Raw genomic sequence first — 23,506 nt, forward strand, 5'->3', positions numbered from 1 at the left:
GAATGTTCTTAGTAGATTCCATGAAAAAAAAGCAAATGTGCATACCAGTTGTCATATTTGTTTGAGTGGCCAAAATTTGGTTTCTTAAAGTACAGTAAGATAGTTTTAATACTAAAAAGTTCCTTTGTGCATGCCTTGGTTTGAAAGGACTATGTAATGCTAAAAATACTGTAAAGCTTAAGTAAATTTGTTAAAAATGTTAGAGAAAACAGAGGGCACTAAGTCAGTTTGCATTTTCTGACATTTTGCTCTACTTTCAACTTAAAATGAAGAGAGACATTAAACGTAGAATTTTCAACTCAATGTTTTCAATAAAGTTCATATTGCTAAATACAAAATTCTCAAACTCCCTTTAGGAAGTATACATTAAAATATGAGACTAGAACAATTCCTAGTTCAAAAAGCAGAGTGAATGGAAGCACAACTGTAAGTCACAGAGTATTAGTGAACAAGCAAAGTATAGTGAGCGCACATTGGAAGTTATGCTATTAGGCCATCGACTGTGAGCAATCTGCAAAACGTGCAAATATGTTACTTGAAGGTGACTTAACATTCCTGCACCACATATCTCCATATTTTTATCATTCTGATGGCATCAGTTATACAATTTACTTTGCTTTCTCTATGGCAATAGGATCCACTCTTTTTCTGTTTTAAGAAGATTTCTCCTTAACGTTTGTCAGCGACTTTCAACAGTAAATTTCAGTTTTTGGAAACTAGATAAATCAATGTTTTAAATTGTTTAGATCATCCAAGAATACTAAGCCATTTGATTTTAGCATACATTAAAAAATTGTGCCCATTTATATAAATCACCTTTAAATACAAAGATCAGCATTCAATTTTATTGAATGAATAGCTGAGTGATCAGACAGGTTACAAGATACATATGACAAATGATAATTTGCACAAACACTGTAAACAGAAGTGCTGTTTAAAGACTAGTGTGCAATCTCAACCACAAAGCTAAGGAGTTAGACTGCAGACTGAAATTAAATTCATCAAGGCAATGCTCCATATTTTTCATAACGTCAAACAGCAATCCAGTACCCTTGGGTGTGTGATGAGAACAGAGGAAGAAAGGAAGAAAGCGCCTGGCTTTCTTAACTCTGGGCTGGCAATGATTCATTCCTTTAGTAATGACAAAGAATAATGGAAAGATTGGAGATCAGGATGAAATACAAAATATTTGTAAGCAGGAAATTCAATAAACAGAGAAATCTTAAATCTTTATGAAATGACTGACATTTTTGTTAATGTCATTAAGAGCTACTTCAAAGACAAGAAGCAGCAAAAACCCAGAATTACTTTCACAGTCTTTAGCTAGAGATGCACTTCTTCACCTAAACAGTTGTAGACTCACAACGTTGCATTTCACCTGTAAGCAGCCACCCAATAATTGTCAGCAAGTATACAAAAAGCAGTTTTTTTGTTTACTCCTTTCCTTACAGTCACTTCAATTAAACATTTTCCAATGCCTTTTTTTTCCTGAATTTTTCATTTATTCACTTGCAGCTATAAATTTTGCTTTCTCTTTTCCACTTTCTAGTGGATTTTCTCATGAAATGCACATGTCTATTAATCCTTTCTTGATTTCTGCACATCAATGTCCATCGCTCTCCTTCCCAGTCTCTGCATTCATTGTCTCCCTACGTCTTTTTTCCAGTTTATTATTAACTCTCACCATCTGTCCTCTACATTGTGTTTTTCTCTCAATTTTTATTGCCTATTCCCAGTCAATGATATTGTAAGATATTGGGCGAGGAGAAACAGAACATCTCATTAAACTTCAGTCTTAATGGACTCCTGTCGGGAAAAAGTTGAATTCTAAAAATTAGCTGACGACATTAGACAAAAGTACATTTATCTTTAATTGTGGTGGGTGACTCCCAGCCTCTTCCCCATTAAGAAAATTCTTCAAGCATATATAGGACATTACCCTTTAAAATATACTACACACACGTGGAAATACTAAGAATTACAAATGGTCTAAATCCTACTGAACGTTTAACAAAAGATATGAAATTCTGCAAAAGTCAAAATATCTGCAGAAATCATCATTTGTACCAAAAGACAAGTATTTTCACATTTTATTCTCTTAATATTCACACATCACAAGTTTACAGTGAAATAAAAGTTCATGTTGCATAATTTCTTACACATATTTAACGATAATAACCTGGTTGATTGGATACCAGTAATCCTTGCTAACAATATGAATTTAAGAAGTCATCAATAGGATTGGGAGAGACAGACAGCACTAGAGTAAGAAACACAACATTATTAGGTGGGATCAGACTAAGAGAGAATACGAGAAGGAGAGAGAGAGAAAATAGGGAACTACAGGCCAGTTAGCCTGACATCAGTCATTGGGAAAATGCTGGAATCCATTATTAAGGACGTGGTAACAGGGCACTTAGAAAATCATAATACGATTAGGAAGAGTCAGCATGGTTTTATGAAAGAGAAATCGTGTTTGACAAATCTATTCGAGTTTTTTGAGACTGTAACTAGCAGGGTAGATAAAGGGGAACCAGTGGATGTCGTATATTTGGATTTTAAAAAGGCATTCGATAAGGTGCCACAAGAAAGGTTGTTACACAAGCTAAGGGCTCATGGGATTGAGGGTAATATATTAGCATGGATAGAGGAGTGGTTAACAAACAGAAAACAGAAAGTAGGAATAAATGGGTCATTTTCAGGTTGGCAGGCCGTTACCAGCAGGGTGCCGCAAAGATCGGTGCTTGGGCCTCAGTTATTTACAATCTATATTAATGACTTGGATGAAGGGACCAAGTGTAATGTATCCAAGTTTGCTGACGATACAAAGGTAGGTGGGAAAGTAAGCTGTGAGGCGGTCACAAAGAGTCTGCAAAGGGACAGGTTAAGTGAATGGGCAAGAAGGGGTCAGATGGAGTATAATGTGGGGAAATATGAGGTTATTCACTTTGGTGGGAAGAATAGAAAAACAGAATATTTTTTAAATGGTGAGAAACTATTAGATGCTGGTGTTCAGAGGGATTTGGGTGTCCTTGTACACAAAACTCAGAAAGTTAACATGCAGGTACAGCAAGCAATAAGGAAGGCAAATGATATGTTGGCCTTTATCGAAAGGGTGTTGGAGTATAAGAGTAAGGAAGTCTTGCTGTAATTGTACAGTGCTTTGGTGAGACCACACCTGGAGTACTCTGTACAGTTTTGGTTGCCTTACTTAAGGAAGGATATACTTGCCTTAGAGGTAGTGAAATGAAGGTTCACTAAATTGATTCCTGGAATGAGAGTTGTCTTTTGAGGAGAGATTGAGTAGAATGGGCCTATATTCTCTGGAGTTTAGAAGAATGAGAGGTGGTCTCATTGAAACATGTAAGATTCTAAGAGGGCTTGACAGGGTCGATGCTGAGAGGCTGTTTCCCATGGCTGGAGAGTCTAGAACTTGGGGCAATAGTCTCAGGATAAGGGGTCGGCCATTTAGGACTGAGATGAGGAGAAAATTCTTCATTCAGAGGGTTGTGAATCTTTGGAATTCTCTGCCCCAGAGGGCTGTGGCTGCTTAGTCATTGAGTATATTCAAGGCTGAGATCAACAAATTTTTGGACTCTATGGGAATCAAGGGATATGGAGATCGGGCAGGAGTTGAGGTCGAAGATCAGCCAAGATCTTATTGCGGAGTAGGCTCAAGTGGCCGTACGGCCTACTCCTGCTCCTATTTCTTACGTTCTTATGGTCTAAGATAGGGTTAGAGTGCATATGTGTAAATGCACGAAGTGTGGTAAATAACGTTGATGAGGTGCGGACGCAATTAGCCACATGGGAATATGAAGTGGTGGTGATAACGGAGACTTGGCTCAAAAAAGGGCAGGATTGTGTACCAAATATTCCTGGATACAAGGTGTTCAGGAAAGATAGGGAAGGAAAAAAAGTGGAAGGGTGTGGCAGTATTGATTAAGGAGGATACTGAAGTGCTGGAGAGAGAGGATGTCCTTGGGGGGGGGGCAAAGACAGAATCTATTTGGTTAGAGTTAAGACAAAATAGAGGCGCCATTACACTTCAGGGTGTATTCTATAGGCTGTCAACTAGTGGGAAGGATATAGAACAGCAAATTTGCAGGGATGTTAAGAAGAGGTCCAAGAACTAGACCAGTGATAATGGGGTACTTCAACTATCCTAAGATAGACTGGGAAAGTAATAGTGCAAAGGGCAAAGAGGGGGAGGAATTTCTGAAATGTGTTCAGAAGAACTTTCTTGATCAGTATGTTTCCAGCCCAACGAGGAAGGAGGCATTGCTGGGGGTGGGTCAAGTGGAGCAAGTGTCAGTGGGGGAACATTTAAGGTACAGTGATCATAGTATCATAAGGTTTAGATTAATTATGGAAAAGGACAAGGAGCAATCTAGAGTAAAAATACTTAATTGGAGGAAGGCCAATTTCAGTGGGTTCAGAATGGATCTAGCCGAGGTAAACCGGAATCAAAGATTGGCAGGCAAAACTGTAATCGAACAATGGGCAGCCTTTGAAGAGGAGATGGTTCGGATACAGTCTAGATACATTCCCACGAGAGGGATAGGTAGGGCAACTAAAGGCAGAGCTCCCTGAATGACGAAAGAGATAGAGAGTAAGATGAAGCAGGAAAAGGGGGTGTATGACAGATGTCAGGTTGATAATACAAGTAAGAACCAGACTGAATACATAAAGTACAGAGGAGAAGTGAAAAAGGAAATAAGAGGGGCAAAGAGAGAGTATGAGAATAGACCGGCAGATAACATAAAACGGAATCCGTAAGTCTTCTATAGGCATATAAATAGTAAATGGGTAGTAAAAGGTGGGGTGGGGCCGATTAGGGACCAAAAAGATCGACACGTGGAGGCAGAGGGCATGGCTGAGGTACTAAGTGAGTACTTTGCATCTGTCTTTACCAAGGAAGAAGATCCGACGAAGTCACAGTAAAAGAAGAGGTAATTGAGATACTGAATAGCCTAATAATTGATAAAGAGGAGCTACTAGAAAGGCTGGCTGTACTTAAAAAAGATAAGTCACCCAGTCCGGATGGGATGCATCCTAGGTTGCTGAGGGAAGTAAGGGTGGAAATTGCAGAGGAGCTGGCCATAATTTTCCAATCCTCCTTAGATATGGGGGTGGTGCCAGAGGACTGGAGAATTGCAAATGTTACATCGTTGTTCAAAAAAGGGTGTAAGGATAAACCCGACAACTACAGGCCAGTCAGTTTAACCTTGGTGGTGGTGAAGCTTTTAGAAACAATAATCCGGGATAAAATGAATAGTCTCTTGGACAAGTGTGGATTAATAAAGAAAAGCCAGCACAGATTTGTTAAAGACAAATCGTGTTCAACGAATTTGATTGAGTTTTTTGATGAGCTAACAGAGAGGGTTGATGAGGGCAATGTGGTTGATGTTGTGTATGTGAACTTTCAAAAGGCATTTGATAAAGTGCCACATAATATGTTTGTCAGCAAAATTGAAGCCCATGGAATAAAAGGGGCAGTGGCAGCACAGATATGAAATTGGCTAAGTGACAGGAAACAGAGAGTAGTGGTGAACGGTTGTTTTTCGTACTGGAGAAAGGTATACAGTGGTGTTCCTCAGGGGTCGGTACTAGGACCACTGCTTTTTAAAAAATATATATTAATGACTTGGACTTGGGTGTACAGGGCACAATTTCAAAATGTGCAGATAACACAAAATTTGGAAGTGTAGTAAATAGTGAGGAGGATAGTAATAGACTTGAAGAGGACACAGACAGGCTGGTGGAATGGGTGGACACGTGGCAGATGAAATTGAACGCAGAGAAGTAAGAAGTGATGCATTTTGGCAGGAAGAATGAGAGGGGCAATATAAACTAAATGGTACAATTCTAAAGGGGGTGCAGGAACAGAGAGGCCTGAGGGTATATCTTTGAAATCTTTGAAGATGGCAGGACTGGTGGAGAAAGCGGTTAAAAAAGCTCACAGGATCTTGGGCTTTATAAATAGAGGCAAAGAGTACAAAAGCAAGGAAGTTATGTTGAACCGTTATAAAACACTGGTTCGGCCACAGTTGGAATACTGTGTCCAATTCTGGGCACCGCACTTCAGGAAGGATGTGAAGGCCTCAGAGAGGGTACAGAAAAGATTCACGAGAATGGTTCCAGGGATGAGGGACTTCAGTTATGTGGATAGACTGGAGAAGCTGGGGTTGTTCTCCTTAGAGCAGAGAAGGTGGAGAAGAGATGTGTTAGAAGTGTTCAACATCATGAAGGGTTTAAATAAAGAGAAACTGTTCTCATTGGCGAAAGGGTCAAGAACCAGAGGACACAGATTTAAGGTGATTGGCAAAAGATCCAAAGGCGACATGAGGAAAAGCTTTTTTATGCAGCGAGTAGTTATGATCTGGAATGCACTGCCTGAAAGGGTGGTGGAAGCAGATTCAATCGTGGCTTTCAAAAAGGAATTGGATAAATATTTGAAGGGAAAAAATTTGCAGGACTACGGGGAAAGAGCGGGGGAATGGGACTAACTGGATTGCTCTTACGAAGAGCCGAATGGCCTCCTTCTGTGCCACAACCATTCCATGATTCTATGCCTCTGAAGTCTGAGAAATTATTTTAGCAGTTAGTGAAATCTTAGAGGGAAACAAAAGTTTATCGCACCAAAAATTGGTAATTAACTTCTGAATTATTACAATTTTATAGACTATTACAACGGTGTTATGTAGGACTAATTTAATAGGGGAGGTCAGAAAGCATACTTTTATTGGGGATAATGAAGCTTCGGAGAATCCTTTCAGTATAAAGCGTGCCTGCCCAAACAAGAAAAGCATTGTAGAAAGGTTCCCATTTGGTGGATATTATAACTTACAACACTGATTTCCTTCTATCCACCATCATTTCACGTCTCCCCTAGCGCCAGGGACTAACACTAATGACACAAGTTACAGAAAACAGGTTATTAGAATTTTTGCTTGTTTATCCAATCTCACCCCCCCTCCAAACTATTTTCAAGTTACTCTATGGAGCTGCTCACTAATAAGCTACATCATAAAACATTTCCAATGAGGTAAGGTTTTTTGTAATATTATGAATTTTTGTTCTGCTACTAGAAGCCTCGGCATCAGTGGTGGGATGACGTGTACTGATATTTAATGTCATTCATATTCTACTCCAGTTAACTCGAACTTTTTTTTTGATTGGAAAAAAAATGAATCAATGGATATGTGTCTTTTGCACATGCTTCTACGTGCACTGGTATGTGGAAGTCCTAACCTGCTGCATTTCCCAGTGGCAGAGCAACAGCTCTAGATTTTTCAGACCCAGAGTCTTTTAGAATGACTGCAGAACCATCACTCAGAATTTACTGAACAGAGTAAAACAAATCATCCAATTTTCTTCTCCAATCCTGAAAAACGCAGATTCATGCTGGGGTACAATAACATGGATGTGCCAGCAATCCAGTAACTCACTTGAGTGGCCATTCTACGTGTGTGAGGCCTGATAGTGAGTGTTGTCAGGTAATTTAACCACTGGGGAAGGAGGCAGCAAGCACAGCCAGGTCCTATCCTCACTAAATATCTGCATGTGTGGATTCTCCAGAAACATTGAGTGGATTGAAACCACAATTGTGAATACTGACTATTTTCCTTTCTTAACCCAGGAGTATTGAGACCAATTGTAGCATCCCCTCCTGTCACACTGACTGAGGTCAGTATAGACCTTCCTGCCTCACTGGGTAATATATTTAATCACTTATTACATAGAATTTGCAGCACAGAAACAGGCCATTCAGCCCAACTGGTCTGTGCCAGTGTTTATGCTCTACACCAGTGTCCTCTCACCCTACATCTAACCCTATCCGCATATTCTTCTATTCCTTTCTCCCTCATGTACGTATCTAGCTTCCCCTTAAATGCATCTATGCTATTTACCTCAACTACTCCAAGTGGTAGCAAGTTTCACATTATAACCACTCTCTGGGTAAAGAAGTTTCTCCTGAATTCTTTATTGGATTTATTAGTTACTATCTCATATTTATGCCCCCTTGATATGAAGTCCCACACGAGTGCAAACATCTTCTCTATGTCTACCCTATCAAACCCCTTCATAATTTTAAAGACCTCTGTTAGGTCACCTCTCAGCCTTCTCTTTGCTGGAGAAAAGAGCCCCAACCTGTTCAGTCTTTCCTGATAGTTATAACCTCTCAGTTCTGGTATCATCCATGGAAACCTTTTTTGCACTTTCTCCAGTGCCTCTATATCCATTTTGTAATATGGAGACCAGAACTGTGCACAGTACTCCAAGTGTGGTCTAACCAAGGGTCTATACAACTTTTAACATAACTTTTTAAAAATTTATTCGTTCATGGGATGTGGGCGTCGCTGGCGAGGCCGGCATTTATTGCCCATCCCTAATTGCCCTTGAGAAGGTGGTGGTGAGCCGCCTTCTTGAACTGCTGCAATCCGTGTGGTGACGGTTCTCCCACAGTGCTGTTAGGAAGGGAGTTCCAGGATTATGACCCAGCGACGATGAAGGAACGGCAATATATTTCCAAGTCGGGATGGTGTGTGACTTGGAGGGGAACGTGCAGGTGGTGCTGTTCCCATGTGCCCGCTGCGCTCGTCCTTCTAGGTGGTAGAGGTCGCGGGTTTGGGAGGTGCTGTCGAAGAAGCCTTGGCAAGTTGTTGCAGTGCATCCTGTGGATGGTACACACTGCAGCCACTGTGCACCGGTGGTGAAGGGAGTGAATGTTGAGGGTGGTGGATGGGGTGCCAATCAAGCGGGCTGCTTTATCTTGGATGGTGTTGAGCTTCATGAGTGTTGTTGGAGCAGCACTCATCCAAGCAAGTGGAGAGTATTCCATCACATTCCTGACTTGTGCCTTGTAGATGATGGAAAGGCTTTGGGGAGTCATGAGGTGAGTCACTCGCCGCAGAATACCCAGCCTCTGACCTGCTCACGTAGCCACAGTATTTATATGGTTGGTCCAGTTAAGTTTCTGGTCAATGGTGACCCCCAGGATGTTGATGGTGGGGGATTCGGTGATGGAAATGCCGTTGAATGTCAAGGGGAGGTGGTTAGACTCTCTCTTGTTGGAGATGGTCATTGCCTGGCACTTATCTGGTGCAAATGTTACTTGCCACTTATGAGCCCAAGCCTGGATGTTGTCCGGGTCTTGCTGCATGCGGGCTCGGACGGCTTCATTATTTGAGGGGTTGCAAATGGAACTGAACACTGTGCAATCATCAGCGAACATCCCCATTTCTGACCTTATGATGGAGGGAAGGTCATTGATGAAGCAGCTGAAGATGGTTGGGCCTAGGACACTGCCTTGAGGAACTCCTGCAGCAATGTCTTGGCGCTGAGATGATTGGCCTCCAACAACCACTACCATCTTCCTTTGTGCAAGGTATGACTCCAGCCACTGGAGAGTTTTCCCCCTGATTCCCATTGACTTCAATTTTACTAGGGCTCCTTGGTGCCACACTCGGTCAAATGCTGCCTTGATGTCAAGGGCAGTCACTCTCACCTCACCTCTGGAATTCAGCTCTTTTGTCCATGTTTGGACCAAGGCTGTAATGAGGTCTAGAGCCGAATGGTCCTGGCGGAACCCAAACTGAGCATCGGCGAGCAGGTTATTGGTGAGTAAGTGCCGCTTGATAGCACTGTCGACGACACCTTCCATCACTTTGCTGATGATTGAGAGTAGACTGATGGGGCGGTAATTGGCCGGATTGGATTTGTCCTGCTTTTTGTGGACAGGACATACCTGGGCAATTTTCCACATTGTCCGGTAGATGCCAGTGTTGTAGCTGTACTGGAACAGCTTGGCTAGAGGCGCAGCTAGTTCTGGAGCACAAGTCTTCAGCACCACAGCCAGGATGTTGTCGGGCCCATAGCCTTTGCTGTATCCAGTGCACTCAGCCGTTTCTTGACATCACGTGGAGTGAATCGAATTGGCTGAAGACTGGCTTCTTTGATGGTGGGGATATCGGGAGGAGGCCGAGATGGATCATCCACTCGGCACTCCTGGCTGAAGATGGTTGCAAATGCTTCAGCCTTCTCTTTTGCACTCATGTGCTGGACTCCGCCATCATTGAGAATGGGGATGTTTACAGAGCCTCCTCCTCCCGTTAGTTGTTTAATTGTCCAGCACCATTCACGACTGGATGTGGCAGGACTGCAGAGCTTTGATCTGATACGTTGGTTGTGGAATCGCTTAGCTCTGTCTATAGCATGCTGCTTCCGCTGTTTAGCATGCATGTAGTCCTGAGTTGTAGCTTCACCAAGTTGGCACCTCATTTTCAGGTACGCCTGGTGCTGCTCCTGGCATGCTCTTCTACAGTCCTCATTGAACCAGGGTTGATCCCCTGGCTTGTTGGTAATGGTAGAGTGAGGAATATGCCGGGCCATGAGGTTACAGATTGTGTTGGAATACAATTCTGCTGCTGATGGCCCACAGTGCCTCATGGATGCCCAGTTTTGAGCTGCTAGATCTGTTCTGAATCTATCCCATTTAAGAACATAAGAACATAGAAATTGGAGCAGGAGTAGGCCAATCGGCCCCTCGAGCCTGCTCCGCCATTCAATAAGATCATGGCTGATCTGATCCCAACCACAAATCTAAAGAACACAAGAAGTCGGAGCAGGACCCGGCCACACAGCCCCTGGGCCCTCTCCGCCACCCACAGGGCATTGACCGATCCGAACTCAGCTTCATGTCCAATTTCCTGCCCGCTCCCCATAACCCCTAATTCCCTTTACTTCTAGGAAACTGTCTATTTCTGTTTTAAATTTATCTAATGATGTAGCTTCCACAGCTTCCTGGGGCAGCAAATTCCACAGACCTACCACCCTCTGAGTGAAGAAGTTTCTCCTCATCTCAGTTTTGAAAGAGCAGCCTCTTATTCTAAGATTATGCCCCCTAGTTCTAGTTTCACCCATCTTTGGGAACATCCTTACTGCATCCACCCGATCAAGACCCTTCACAATCTTATATGTTTCAATAAGATCGCCTCTCATTCTTCTGAACTCCAATGAGTGGAGTCCCAATCTACTCAACCTCTCCTCATATGTCCGCCCCCTCATCCCCGGGATTAACCGAGTGAACCTTCTTTGTACTGCCTCGAGAGCAAGTATGTCTTTTCTTAAGTATGGAGACCAAAACTGTATGCAGTATTCCAGGTGCGGTCTCACCAATACCTTATATAACTGCAGCAATACCTCCTTGTTTTTATATTCTATCCCCCTAGCAATAAAAGCCAACATTCCGTTGGCTTTCTTGATCACCTGCTGCACCTGCATACCAACTTTTTGATTTTCTTGCACTAGGACCCCCAGATCCCTTTGTACTGCAGTACTTTCCAGTCTCTCACCATTAAGAAAATAACTTGCTCTCTGATTTTTCCTGCCAAAGTGCATAACCTCACATTTTCCAATATTATATTGCATCTGCCAAATCTCCGCCCACTCACCCAGCCTGTCTATATCCCCTTGCAGGTTTTTTATGTCCTCCTCACTCTCTACTTTCCCTCCCATCTTTGTATCATCTGCAAATTTTGATATGTTGCACTCGGTCCCCTCCTCCACTGGTTACTGGTTGCCAGTCCGAAAATGAACCATTTATCCCAACTCTCTGCTTCCTGTTCGATAACCAATCCTCCACCCATGCCAGAATATTACCCCCAATCCCGTGATTTTTTATCTTAAGTAATAATCTTTTATGTGGCACCTTGTCGAATGCCTTCTGGAAGTCTAAATACACTACGTCCACTGGTTCCCCTTTATCCACCCTATACGTTATATCCTCGAAGAACTCAAGCAAATTTGTCAGACATGACTTCCCCTTCATAAAGCCATGCTGACTTTGTCCTATTAAATTATGCTTATCTAAATGTTCCGTTACTGTCTCCTTAATAATAGACTCCAAAATTTTACCCACCACAGATGTTAAGCTAACTGGCCTATAATTTCCAGCCTTCTGCCTACTACCCTTTTTAAATAACGGTGTTACATTAGCAGTTTTCCAATCTGCCGGGACTTCTCCTGAGTCCAGGGAATTTTGGAAAACTATCACCAAAGCATCCACAATCCCTACTGCCACTTCCCTCAAGACCCTAGGATGGAAGCCATCAGGTCCAGGGGATTTATCCACCTTGAGTCCCATTATTTTACTGAGTACCATCTCCTGAGTGATTTTAATCGTATTTAGCTCCTCCCCCCCGAGAGTCCCCTGTTTGTCCAGTGTTGGGATATTCTTAGTGTCCTCTACTGTAAAGACTGAAACAAAATATTTGTTCAGCATTTTTGCCATCTCCATGTTTCCCACCATTAATTTCCCGGTCTCATCCTCTAAGGGACCTATGTTTGCCTTAGCCACCCTTTTTCTTTTTATATAACTATAGAAACTCTTGCTATCTGTTTTTATATTTTTTGCTAATTTCTTTTCATAATCTAACTTCCCTTTCTTAATCAATCCTTTAGTTACTTTTTGCTGTCTTTTGAAGAATTCCCAATCTTCTATCCTCCCACTAAGTTTGGCTACCTTATATGTCCTTGTTTTTAGTCGGATACTATCCTTGATTTCTTTACTTAGCCACGGATGGCTGTCATTTCTTTTACACCCTTTTTTCCTCAGTGGAATATATTTATTTTGAAAGTTGTAAAATAACTCCCTAAATGAACACCACTGCTCATGTACCGTCTTACCCTTTAATCTATTTTCCCAGTCCACTTTAATCAATTCCGCTCTCATACCATCATAGTCTCCTTTATTCAAGCTCAGTACGCTTGTTTGAGAATCAACCTTCTCACCCTCTAATTGGATATGGAATTCAACCATGTTGTGGTCGCTCGTTCCAAGGGGATCCTTAACTAGGACATTATTAATTAATCCTGACTCATTACACAGGACCAGGTCCAAGGTTGCCTGCCCCCTTGTAGGATCAGTTACATACTGCTCAAGAAATCCATCCCTGATGCACTCAATGAACTCGTCCTCAAGGCTGCTCTGTCCAATTTGATTTGTCCAGTTAATATGATAATTAAAATCCCCCATAATTATGGCTGTTCCCTTATTACATGCCCCGACTATTTCCTGATTAATACTTCTTCCAGCAGAGTTGCAACTATTAGGAGGCCTATATACTACGCCCACTAATGTTTTTTTTCCCTTATTATTCCTTATCTCCACCCAAACTGTTTCATTATCTTGATGCTTTGTCCCAATATCATTTCTCTGTATTACAGTGATTCCTTCCTTTATTAACATAGCCACCCCACCTCCCCTTCCTGGTGGTAGTGCCACACAACACGTTGGATGGTGTCCTCAGTGCGAAGACGGGACTTCGTCTCCACGAGGACTGTGTGGTGGTCACTCCTACCAATACTGTCATGGACAGATGCATTTGTGACAGGTAGATTGGTGAGGACGAGGTCAAGTAAGTTTTTCCCTCGTATTGGTTCAGTCACCACCTGCTGCAGGCCCAGTCTGGCAGCTATGTCCTTCAGGACTCGGCCAGCTCGGTCAGTAGTGGTGCTACCTAGCCACTCTTGGTGATGGGCATTGAAGTCCCCCACCCAGAGTACATTTTGTGCCCTTGCTACCCTCAGTGCTTCCTTCAAGTGGTGCTCAACATGGAGGAAGACTGATTCATCAGCTGATGGAGGATGGTAGGTGGTAATCAGCAGGAGGTTTCCTTGCCCATGTTTGTCCTGATGCCATGAGATTTCATGGGGTCCAGAGTCAATGTTGAGGACTTCCAGGGCCACTCCCTCCTGACTGTATATCACTGTACCGCCACCTCTGGTGGGTCTGTCCTGCCGGTGGGACAGGACATACCCAGGGATGGTGATGGAAGAGTCTGGGACGTTGGCTGAAAGGTATGATTCTGTGAGTATGGCTATGTCAGGCTGTTGCTTGACTAGTCTGTGGGACAGCTCTCCCAATTTTGGCACAAGTCCCCAGATGTTAGCGAGGAGGACTTTGCAGGGTCGACTGGGCTTGGTTTGCTGTTGTCGTGTCTGGTGCCTAGTGGTCCGATGTCAGGTGGTCCGTCCGGTTTTATTCTTGTTATGACTTTTCGTTGCGAGATTTTACAACTGAGTGGCTTGCTAGGCCATTTCAGAGGGCAATTAAGAATCAACCACTTGCACGCTTTTCAAGTCTATTCCTCTAGAAATTAACCCGTGTTTTGTTTGCATTTTTTATGGCCTTGTTAACTTGCGTCGCTACTTTTAATGATTTGTGAATGTGTACCCCTCGATCACTTTGCTCCTCTACCCCATTTAGACTCATATTTGTAGAAGTATGCAGCCTCCTTATTCCTCATGCCAAAATTCCTGTCTAAAAAGGTTAACTGAATAGTTTTAATTTGTGAAGGCTCCCTGTTTCTGCAGAGCACCAATCGCTGATGTACATAAAGTCACTTCTTCTTTTCTCTCCCCTGCCCCTTCCATGCAGTACTTGCCTTTGTCACTAGAGTGTTTCTCTAAAATTGATGAACTGCTCAATTTATTATACTTTTTGGCAAGAACTAATCAAGATATCCAAAGACACATAGCACAAAAATGACACACAAATATCACAATCAGAGTTCCAAGAATATTCATGGTAAATGCACCTATTATTTTAAAAAAAAAACAATACTGGTGGTTAAGGGCAGATTAGAATACCTATTGGGGGAACTGAAAGTAAGTTTTAAAATATCTTTCAAAATATTATGTCAACAAATCAAACTGATTTGAGCTGAAGCACAGAGCGAACGGAGTGGATTGTGAGCAGAGTGGAAACTTGAGAATTTGGTGAGGGGGGAATTAGATGTCGAGGGGAAAGACGGTGAACAGAGAGGAATCTTGCTAACTGGCACAAACAGGAGCGGGGGCACATTAAAACATGGATTTCTGCGGAGCCCAAGGTGAGTACAACGGACTTGCCGTTAGTTACATTTAGCAAGATGTCAGCTTTACTCCAGGAAGTGCATCACTACAGTGCCATCCTGTGGCAAATATCAAGTAATGCCATTAGAATTTACATAAAGGGCTTCAGTTCAGTTGATTAACAGTCATGTAATGTTAGGTAGCATAACATTATGTTCACAGCACCACCACCAAGTACACTGCCATTGGAATATTAAACCACTCACCATTTTGAATATATAATGGACATGCCTCTTTGTAGGTGGCAGGACAAGTCAATAAGGCTTTATAAATAGAGGCACAGAGTACAAAAGCAAAGAAGTTATGCTAAACCTTTAGAAATCACTGGTTAGGCAGCAACTGGAGTAGTGCGTCCAATTAAGGGCACCACACTTTAGGAAGGGTGTCAAGGCATTGGAGAGGGTGCAGAGGAGATAGAATGGTACTAGTGATGAGGGATTTCAGTTATGTGGCATGACTAGAGAAACTATGGTTGTTCTCCTTAGAGTGGAGAAGGTTAAGGGGAGGTTTAATATTATGAGGTGTTTTGATAGAGTCGATAGGGAGAAACTTTTCACTGGCAAGAGGGTTGGTAAACAGAGGACACAGATTTAAGATAATTGGCAAAAGAAGCAGGGGGGAAGATGAGGAGAATTTTTTTACACAACGAGTTGTTATGATCTGGAATGCATTGCCTGAAAGGAGATTCAATAGTAACTTTCTAAAGGGAATTGGATATATACTTGAAAAGGAAAAATCTGCAGGGCTGTGGGGAAAGAGCAAGAGAGTGGCACTAATTGGTTAGCTCTTTCAAAGTGCCAGCACAGGCACAATGCGCCAAATGGCCTCCTTCTGTACTATATGATTCTATGATATATAAAGCCACATTAGTAATGTGGTGGCCAGATGCTCATAATACCACAGGGCTGTTGAAGTGCTAATGACTGCCCAACATTTAAGTGATAACAATTGTTGAGTTTTCTTGGTGCTCATATGGGTCAAATAGACAGTATCTGTTCAAAAAAACATTTCAAAGAAGAAAAACGAAACAGTGCTTGTTCCGGGTATTAATCACATCTGCTCTTGATTCAACTGGTCGTACCAATGCTGCAACTGTTGACAGCTTGTACCTCACTCATCTGATCTTCAAATTTGATGGAGGCTCTGTAAAGGCAAAAACCTTCCAGGCAATGTGGAGGAAAGCTTTAATGAAAATTGTTCAAAAAAGTTTAAGATGCTATTTTGAGTACTGAATGCTCTAAGACTGTAGTAACTATTTGTGAGATGTACATCATTGATAAGCTGACCAATACTATTACGATTTGGGAATGATATTTTGCCTTAGCTTGACACGGGCTCAAGAGCGTGGGCTAAAGCAGTTGAGAGTCAGCGGAGCAGAGTACCTACTCTTGTGGAACTCCTATGACAGAGGCTGAAAGCGATTCCTACACAAGAAGTTCTTTCACATCCAAGACTAGGCCTCATCATCATTTTAACACTGAGGTCACAACACACAGCTCACTCTGTGCTTTGACTGAAATTTCAATAAACTTCTATTTGTCCTCAGTAGCCTGGCATTTAACATTCATCTGTGATCGACCTGAAAGTAGGATGGAACCCTGTGACATTCAGAAAGAATACTTTTTCATGTTGATTGCTATTTAACATATCCACATCATGGCTATTTAACAGAGCTAATATAGCCTGTGGCTTATTGACTCCAGCCTTTGTGACAACTTTGTCACTGTATAGCAGCAAATACTTCAATTGTGATCACTGCCATTTGCCACATCATAATTACATGGGTATTCATTCTACAATTCTATTAAGCCCAAAATCAATGAAACAGAATTAAATGTTGCAACAATTTCACAACAGTAGATAAAGTTAAAGTTAAAGAGTTGTACTTTCCATTTTCCTTATTGGCAAAAACAGCTGGTGAAACGAGTACTAACATGAAACTTGACCAGCTTAAAAATAAGCAATTATTGTTACTGTTGTTATTAAAATATTATATTTATATATAAAGTGTAACATTGTACAATGAGATCCTCCTTGTATTATTATATCAGATCTAACTCATTTTTACACACAGTAGGACAAGTTTTGATTTTCTCATTGCCAAACATTTTTGAAGTGTTTTTCAATCTATTTCTCTCTCAGTGGTTCCACATTTCATAAATATGATAATTTCAAAGAAAATGAAGAGATTAAGATAAAGTTGATTATCACTTAGATGTTGACATCACAGGAAATTAAAATAAGCATTAAGAATTCCTTTATTCATGTTTAAGACCATTGTAAACATAATGGACCTTTTATATGTATGAAAGAGTTACCGTAATATTGTCATCACTGGAATGGCAATCAAAAGTGGTAAACATAATGTTGGATAAATTCACATACTAAATAACTTTCTTGAGCAACCATAACTTAAATGAAACACTTCAACCAAAATTAAACTTTAGGGCAAATACTCCTTAAGAACTTAGTTATCGTTAATAGTGAATGTATGTTTGGTTATTTTTAAGTTGAGAATTTTTTAATGCATAAAATACTGGACCACTTAAGTGTGGATTCCAAAAAGCAGAATAAAGAACCTACTTTATTTAAACAGGAAAAACAATTAGGATCTGGAACTGATGTTCTCCTACTCTAAAAATCTTCAAGTACAAAAAGGCAAAAGATCAACCTGAAACAATTCAGAAACATTCGAAGGAAAAATATACGATTTCTCCCTCTACACAGGTTAAGTTTCCCACTAAATTGAAGGTTTTAGAAAATAAACAAAACGACATTTTCCTAACCCCAGAAAGGCCTACCTGAGACTGAGACGGTCCGAGTCCTCAATCCCTGCTTTTCGCTGTTTGACAACCTGAAAAATGAATGTGTGAGATGATGAATGTTATACATTTTCTGCAACGTCTACTATGAATTCATTCCTTCCACCCAATGGTTGCTTACAATAATTAGCAGGGTCATACCATTCCCTTTCTAGCACAGGGAGATTGCTATGAATAGGAGCTACCATCTGAAAGTTTTGGAGGGTGGATCAAGATAGAAGGTGTCATGCCTATCACAGCAAACACAGAAATTCAACATAATTAAGCTAAAGCTGAACACGTGTGTCAGGTATGTTGTAAACTGAATTTCTGATTTGCAGGCAAGTCTTTCAAGCTGAATACAAAACTGTGACTCCATCACGTATCTTCTAAATGCAAGGGGCAAATCTACAGAAAATTATTGATTGGAGATCATTAGCTTGCACTGTGACAAGGCAAAAAGTTTATCATGCAATATGGATAGCCAATTAGGAAGCATAATTCACAGTCTCCAACATTTCTCTTGTTGAATAAACAAAATTAACTGTATACATTGGGAGGGGAGACAAAAAACAGAGACATGACCAGTACAATCATCGTAATGAGCCAGCCAGGTCCCATTCTGAAATTACCTCTGAAACCCTGTGTCTTTCTAGCTCCCTTTCTTCCTTGAAGACCCCCCTAAAACCCACTGCTTTAACTAATCTTTTGATCACCTGTTTTATCCTCATGCCTCCATGAAGCATCTTGGGATGTTTTCCTACATTAAAGGCACTACATAAATGCAAGTTGTTGCTGCTGATCTGTATGCTCTTTTAAATAGAACTGTCAAGTTGAAGTAATGTTGGGAGTGAGATTTACTATAAAAAGTGAGCCTAACTGTAAATCCATCTAAACTTAAGAGTGAGACACACAAAATTGGTGACATTTTTAAACCAAAATGAAGGAATCTAATTCCAAATCAGTGAGTTGATAGGCCTGCTTTTAAATCAGGGAAGGCCGTTTTTCAACATGGATTTTAAGACAGAGTACCATTTATAAACTTGTAAAAGAACAAAAAGTTACAAAAAGACCGATAATTTAACTTATGCAACATGCGGTAAATTGTGTTATCCTTATGACCATATCATTATTTTTTGACTTTCCAAATTAAAGATAGAAAACTGTTCAAGGAGATGGCAGCTCTGTAGACAAGTACCATCTCCATCTTAGTAAGGTCCTGTTTATACGTTTGCTTTACAGCAGCACCAAGTGGAATGGGCGTGCTAGAGTGATGTAGGATAGGAGCAGGTAAGGAAAACAAACATTAAACTCACAACATATCTCTACAGAAAGTAAATACTGTATGAGATACTTTTGAGTGGATACGTTACAAGGAGATCCCCATTCTCCATGTTACTCCATCATGACTGCTTTGCTCAGTACTGCTGCAAATTGAGGAAATTTCAGAACACACGCCCCTAAGTAGGAGTTTCTTAAAAAAAAAGACAGGTACCTACTTTATGGTGGTATACTCAGTAATACCTACTGTAGTGTTACATATTCTAGAGTTAACTTCCATTTAAGCCAACAAAAGTTTACTGGTGATGAAATCCTCCAAAGATAATCCTGAACTGTGCTCGACAAAATGGAATGACAAGCTACTTTTAGGGAACATGCTGCTTCCATTCTATTTCCATAACCCCCCTCACCCCTACAAACACCGGTAAGTACTCGCTAGTTACTTAGGAATATGCATTCGTACACCAAGGAATCACTGGCACATTCTGGTCTGTTCAGTAGGAATGATCAGGTGTTGGACACCCTGTCACCAGGTGCTGAGAGGCTTCAGCCTAAGTAGTTCAAGATGTGGAGATGCCGGTGATGGACTGGGGTTGACAATTGTAAACAATTTTACAACACCAAGTTATAGTCCAGCAATTTTATTTTAAACTCACAAGCTTTCGGAGGTTACCTCCTTTCCACATCGTTCACCTGAGGAAGGAGGTAACCTCCGAAAGCTTGTGAATTTAAAATAAAATTGCTGGACTATAACTTTAAGTAGTTCAACACATTCTTTTACATTGTCACCAATTTGTGTTACCTTTCCTGTTCTTTTTAGGATCCTGCAAACTTACACATGACTATCCAAATAAAAATGGTCTGGCAACTCTTCCAGTGCCACTTTTTAATGCAACCCATTGGCAATTAATTGTGACTACAGTACCATTCTGTGGCCCTCAGTGAATTACTAGTACAACAATGTGTTGTGTGCCACCATTTCTAGAAATTGGTCAGGGTTATGATAGGACAAAAGTTGGCTTATACTGCCTGAAATTAGTTGCGATGCTGCCAGTGCTCGTCAATTTTGAAATTTTGCGGAAACATAAAAAGAGCAGCTGCGTACAGAAACCAAACATCTAGAGTGAAATAACAAAAAAGAAAAAAGGCTTGCATTCTTATCGCTCCCCACTACATCTCTCAGAAAAATCTCAAAGAACTTCAGATCTAAACTGTTTCCACTGGCTAGAGGGTGGGTAACCAGAGGACACAGATTTAAGATAATTGGCAAAAGAACCAGGGGGTGGGGGAAAAAGGGGATAAGGGGATTTCTTTTTAATGCAGCAAGTTGTTGTGATCTAGAATGCACTGACTTAAAGAGTGGTGGAAGCAGATTCAATAATAACTTTTAAAAGGGAATTGGGTAAATACTTGAAAAGGAAAAAAATTGCAAGGCTGTGGGGACAGAGCAGGGAAGTGGGACGAAATGGATAGCTCTTTCAAAGAGCCAGCACAGGCACAATGGGCTGAATGGCCTTCTGTGCTGTATGATTCTATATTAATTACTTTTGAAAAGTAATGACTGTCGTTACTTTTGAAATGTAATGATTGTTAAGTAAACGAACACAGCAGCCATTTGTACACAACAAGACCCCACAGGCAGCAATGAGATGAATGCCTAGTTAATCCGTTTTTGGTGGCATTAGTTAAAGCATGAATATTGGTCAGCACACTGGGAGAATTTCCTGTTCTACTTTGAAATCTTTGACATCCATCTCAACCACAGACCAAGCAGACAACACCTCACCCTTCAGCAATATTTGTTAGCCAAGCATTTGATAAGTAGATAGGTTTATTATTAAGGTTGTTTGATATACTGAAGTCCGGGTAACAATGGAAGTGGAAATAAAAAGCAGTGGTATGAGGAGCATATGTGCTGACAGTGTATCTCAAATCAAAAATATTAGTATGGCTTGTTCTCGTTTGCAGCCATACCAGCACCTGTTGCTTCATTTGATGCGTTTAATAAATGCTTTCCTAATAAAAGCAGATTTTGCAATTCTATATCAATTGCAAGGAATGGCCTTTCACCTCTGGATCCGAAGTACAAATTTAGCTCAGATGTTGGAGGAAAGTCTCCTAGGTTCACTAGCTCCATGTGAAATCAGTTTTGGCAGTTTCAATTTTCAGTTTTGCAGAGGCATTAGCCACAACGCAGAATTGTCCCTAATTCCACACCAACTGGCATTAAAAGTAGCCAATTTTGTTCAGAGAAGCCAAAAGGTGGCCGGAATGGTAAATGGAATAATTCACTTGGGTGTAGTGGGGCTGCTCTTCCGAATCTGGGGGTGTGGGGATATTCCTGGGGCTGGATGGAAGGAGCTTTACGCTACATTTAAACAGCCCTTATCAATGTCACAAAGGACATCCTATGTGACTGTGACCATGGTAAACTATCATTTCATTCCTCATCCTTCTCAACCTGTCTGCATTCTTTGACTCGGTTGACCACACCATCATCCACCAACGCCTCTCCTCCGTCATCCAGCTGGGTGGGACTACCCTCACCTGATTCCATTCTCATCCAGCCAGAAAATCACCTACAATGGCTTCTCTTCCCGCTCCCGCACCATTACCTCTGGAGTCCCTCAAGGATCTATCCTTGGCCCCCTCCTATTTCTCATCTACATGTGACAGCATATGAAAACTCGTCAGCTTCCACATGTATGCTGACACGCAGCTCCTACCTCACTATCACCCCTCTCGACCCCTCCACTGCCGATGATGTCACACTGCTTGTTCGACATCCAGCACTGGTTGAGCAGAAATTTCCTCCAACTACTCTTTCTCTGCCTTCTGCTGTTTTTTCCCATTTCTTTCCTCAGTCTCCGTGCTCTTTTGTTAACCCCTGTATGTTTTTGCTGTCATTTCTTTTTTCAAACAACAACTTGCATTTATTTCGCAACTTTAACATAGTAAAATGTCCCAAGGCGCGACACAGGAGCATAATCAGACAAATATTTGGATGTGGGTGATGAGGTATACAAGGAAGTGGTCGGAGAAGGCCTTGTCTGTGATTGAGACAATGGGAGTAGAGAAGCCACATGAGATGCCAAGGCCCATGAATATGGATAAATTCAGATTAGAAGTGAGGAACTGATGTGTAGGTATGATAGTGCCTTAGCTAATGGGTCCATAGAAATGTCATGCCAAGGAAAGCAACATGTAAAGGATCAACAATATAGGATGTAAGGTTAGGGGGTGGGAGCGAGTTGGGTGGAGTTCATAACAACGTGAATTAAACATGCTCTGTGGAAGAAATGTGATTGATTGATCAAATGACCTATTCTTATACCACAATCTCGTATGTTCTTCACTCCCTTGCATATGTGACTAACAGTGCAAACTGCCAAACTTATAGGGGGTAAATTTTCTTGGAGTTTCTCCTGATTCTCCTACCATAACTTCGGCAGAAGTTCAGCAGAAACCCCACTTATATCTGTAAATCTCTACTGAAGTGGCAGAACGGGAATAGCTCTGACAACTGCTGAAGAGAGCCTCGCCAGCTGCAAACGCAGTGAGCGAGCGGAAAGAATTGGGGCTACAATGTCGTAGCTATAATTCTGACTCATGTCCACATCTAATGAGGCTGTGCACTAGGGTTAGATGAAGTAGGGAGGGAGGGGGCTTGTGTGGAGCATAAACAGCTGCATAGACCAGTTGGGCTGAACAGCCTATTTCCATGCTGTAAATTCTATGCAAATATTGGGAAGACTGACGCCATTGTCTTCTGTCCCCGTCACACACTCCATCCCTCTCCCTGGTCTGACGCTGAACCTAGTCATTTGCAACCTTGGCTTCCGAAATGACCTGGAGATTAGCTTCCGACCCCATATCCGCTCCATCACCAAGACTGCCTACTTACACCTCCATAACATCGCCCATCTCCGCCCCTGCCTCAGCTCATCTGCTGCTGAAACCCTCATCCATGCCTCTATTCTTCTATTCCAATGCTCTCCTGGCCAGCCTCCCATCTTCCACCCTCCATGAACTTGCGCTCATCCAAAACACTGCTGCCTGTATCCTAACTCGCACCAAGTGCTGTTCACTCCCTGTCCAGCACCACCTGGATTTTAAAATTCTCATCGTTGTTTTCAAATCCCTCCGTGGCCTTGCCCCTCCCAATCTCTGTAACTTCCTCCAGTCCTACAACCTTCCAAGATCTCTGCACTCCTCTAATTCTTGCCTCTTACACATCCCCGATTTTAATCACTCCACCATTGACAGCCATGGCTTCAGCTGCCGAAACCTGAAGCTCAGGAATTCCCTCCCTAAACCTTTTTGCCTCTCTCTCCTCCTTTGTCTCTCCTTAAACCTTCCTCTTTAACCAGCTTTTGGTCACCTGTTCTTTTGTGGCTCGGAAACGCTCCTCTGCAGCGTCTTGGGACATTTTATTACTTTAAAGCCGCTATATAAATGCAAGTTGTTGTGCTGTACATGAACTGGGAGCGCTTCATGGTGACGTT

The 23,506-nt window shown here is 41.7% G+C and overlaps 1 protein-coding gene across 7 annotated transcripts in view; it reads right to left on the minus strand.

Annotated features, from left to right (window-relative positions):
• Positions 1-23,506, minus strand: part of LOC137310916 (focal adhesion kinase 1) — a 585,674-nt gene that overhangs the window by 159,016 nt on the left and 403,152 nt on the right. For 6 of the 7 annotated variants that reach the window (XM_067978464.1, XM_067978455.1, XM_067978457.1 and 3 more), the window contains one exon: positions 17,721-17,773. In XM_067978464.1, coding sequence (XP_067834565.1) covers positions 17,721-17,773 — 53 coding nt within the window. Of the gene's footprint in view, positions 1-1,050; positions 1,132-17,720; positions 17,774-23,506 lie in introns of all 7 variants that reach the window. The other variant, XM_067978467.1, reaches the window with a different exon arrangement.

The sequence above is a fragment of the Heptranchias perlo genome, chromosome 3 (genome assembly GCF_035084215.1).
Source record: "Heptranchias perlo isolate sHepPer1 chromosome 3, sHepPer1.hap1, whole genome shotgun sequence".
Lineage (NCBI taxonomy): Eukaryota > Metazoa > Chordata > Chondrichthyes > Hexanchiformes > Hexanchidae > Heptranchias > Heptranchias perlo.